General features: G+C 43.5%; 1 protein-coding gene across 1 annotated transcript; it reads left to right on the forward strand.

The window, feature by feature from the left end:
* The first annotated feature begins 937 nt into the window (after positions 1-937).
* On the forward strand, positions 938-2,658 carry GCNT3 (glucosaminyl (N-acetyl) transferase 3, mucin type). The gene has a single exon (XM_027852132.1). It carries the CDS (start codon positions 1,125-1,127, stop codon positions 2,442-2,444), a length of 1,320 nt encoding a protein of 439 aa, XP_027707933.1. The 5' UTR covers positions 938-1,124; the 3' UTR covers positions 2,445-2,658.
* The last annotated feature ends 488 nt before the right edge of the window (positions 2,659-3,146 follow it).

Here is a 3,146-nt window from a genome sequence, read left to right on the forward strand (position 1 = left end):
AGAAGAAAAGGGTGTAATTAGCTCGTTCACAGCGGTCACCACTACCGAGAGGCCTTGTGGGAGGGGTCTATGGGATTTGGGTGCTCTCTTGAATCTAAATTCTTTACCAAATTGACTTGTAAAGAGGGGATTTTGTGTATTTAGGGGAAGGACCAGAAAGAAAGCAGAAGGATATTTAGTTTAACATTCCCTTGTTACTATTCTAATAAAATTTTGTGACTTCTAAATAAAATACGATTCTAATAAAATTTTGTTACTTCAACACCTGTCTGTATGTAAGAGGGGAGTTAAATCTTAGCTAGGACAAAATAGCAAACCAGCATACTCATTTTTCCAAATCTTGGAGGGGTGGGAGGGAAAAGGTACAAGGAGTAGATCCAGACAAGTGTGACAATCCTAAAAAAGGACCTGGGTTCTTGATGCTGAGGGCGTCTCTGATCCAAAGGTTATAATTATATTTTTAAATATAAGTGCCTGAGTTTGTCACTATAAGTCACATTACCCAAATGATTGAAGAAAAAACTGGAGGCAACTGTGTTTATCAGAAAAAAAAAGTATTTTGCTCCAATGTTTTAAGAATTGGACATTTAAAAGATATTTAAAATGAGCATTCTGGTTTCTATAACTGGATATAGGAACAAAGGGATAAATTTCCCTGGACTTTGCCCAACTGATTTACCACAAATTCTAGATTCTAGATAAGACAGAACTATGCAATGGCAGAGGGAGGAGGGAAAGAAGAGTGAAGAATTAGGGGTGGGGACTTCCTCTTGCTAATTACATTTCTACTCTAAGTCACACAGGTCTGGTATTTCTTCACCTTCTGTCTCCTGAAGTAGATGGAGGTATGATGCCAGGCTCTTGCTCTAAGGCAGCATAAATGCTTAGTGATAGTTGGAGCACCCAGCCTATACCAAAATCTCCCTTAGATCAACAACATAAGGGGTGTGTGAGGCTTGCTGTGAGAATATCTGCTAACAAGAAGAAACTTAAGAAGAAAAATATCCTTGTCACTGGTTTGGAATGAGATTTGATGCACTGAGAATCTGATCATCATTTGTGCTTTGAAGAACATTTCGACCTTCCAAAGGCTCAGTTTTCCCGCCCATGGACTTCATTTTTCCATGATGACTATAATGAAAAAATGCTTCCGCCAAAAACGGCATATGTGGGCTTTTGGATGTCTCATGCTGTTGGCCACAGGGGTCCTGAAACTGTCTGACACCTGGAAATGTGACTTCAGTGACTTGGGTGTGGAGTCCCTGGATGTCTGGAAGGAATCCTGCAAGGATAAGCTCTATCAGTCCCTGAAACTGCTACCCAAGAACTCCATCAACTGCTCTCTGATCACCAGAGGGAATCCCGATGCTGTGGCCCAGGCAGCCTTGATCAAATTGGAGAACAAGTTAAAAAGGAAGCCTCTGACTGAGGCTCAATATCTCAACATGACTCAGGACTGTGCCCACTTCAGGGCCAGTCAGAGGTTCATTCAGTTTCCACTGAGCAAGGAGGAGGAGGACTTCCCCATTGCATATTCAATGGTGATTCACGAGAAGATTGAAAACTTTGAGAGACTTCTGAGGGCCTTGTATGCCCCACAGAATATCTACTGCATCCATGTGGATATGAAGTCTTCAGAAGCCTTCAAGGAAGCAGTCAGAGCCATTAGTTCATGCTTCCCAAATGTCTTTGTGGCTAAAAATCTGGTCCAAGTGGTGTATGCTTCCTGGTCCAGAGTACAAGCTGATCTGAACTGCATGGAGGAGTTGCTCCAGAGTTCTGTGCCCTGGAAATACCTTTTGAATACCTGTGGTACTGATTTTCCCATAAAGACCAATGCTGAGATGGTGAGGTCTCTCAAAGTGTTGAATGGGAAGAATAGTATGGAATCAGAAATACCCACTAATTACAAAAAAGGGCGCTGGAAATATCATTATGAGGTCAAGAGTAACATATTCCAGACCAAAAAGATAAAGACAACTCCGCCCCATGGCTTGCCCATGTTCACAGGGAATGCCTATATTGTGGCTTCCCGGGACTTTATCCAACAACTCTTTAAGAACCCAGATGCTCAAAAGTTGATAGAGTGGGTGAAGGACACCTATAGCCCTGATGAACATCTCTGGGCCACTCTCCACAGGATGCCCTGGATGCCTGGCTCTGTACCCTACCATGAAAAGTACCATATCTCTGACCTAAATGCCATTGCCCGGTTTGTGAAGTGGCAAGGCTATGATGGTGATATCAGCAAGGGGGCCCCCTATCCCCTCTGTACTGGAATCTACCAGAGGGGCGTTTGTGTGTATGGGGCTGGAGACCTGCATTTTATGCTCCAAAGTCACCATCTGTTGGCCAACAAGTTTGACCCAAAGGTAGATGACAATGCACTCCAGTGCCTGGAAGAATATCTGCGATACAAAGCCATTTATGGGAGGCAGCTCTGAGAGAGAAGATGTGGCCACCGATGGGTATGAGATGCCTAAGAAACTCTTTCAAGCATGTAAGGAACCCATTAGAACAGTGTGACATGGTAGTGTAGAAACTTTTGTGGCACCCCTAAAGAAGAGAGATTTCTTCTTTTGGATCAGCATTTAGCAGGACTGATACCAAGAGATGATTTCTGCCCCATATGATTGCTGATTATGTTATTTCCTTCTTTACCACCGGTGGGAGTGGGGGGGGGGGCAATGGTAAAGAAGAGTAGGGGGTAGGAGCAGAATGCAGGGGAGAAAGTTACTTCCATAAGTTACTTCCTTCTCACTGTCCTCACCCAACTTGTCCCCAGGGGGATGATATTCTCATGGAAGAGACATGGAAGAGAATTTGGATGGAGGTCAGAGTGAGTTACTGGTTTTGTCAACTTGGTGTTGTGAAAAGAGTACTAGATTGTTGGAATGCAACAGTCCAGGTTTGAGTCTTGATTCTAACGCTTAATAGTTCTGTAACTGTGCATAAATGACTCCCTCTCTGAGTCCCACATTCTGAGGATAATAATCCTTGCAGCACTACCTGCCGCAGAGGGGTGTTGTAACCCAAGGGTTTTGGAGAGTGTCCAACACAATGTAAATGTTAGTCATTTGGGAAGGTGTAATTTAGACTCTTTGCAAGGACAGCCCTTCTAAGAAATCAGTCCTTCCCAAACTCCA

The sequence above is a fragment of the Vombatus ursinus genome, unplaced genomic scaffold (assembly GCF_900497805.2).
Source record: "Vombatus ursinus unplaced genomic scaffold, bare-nosed wombat genome assembly UNPS02009205.1, whole genome shotgun sequence".
Lineage (NCBI taxonomy): Eukaryota > Metazoa > Chordata > Mammalia > Diprotodontia > Vombatidae > Vombatus > Vombatus ursinus.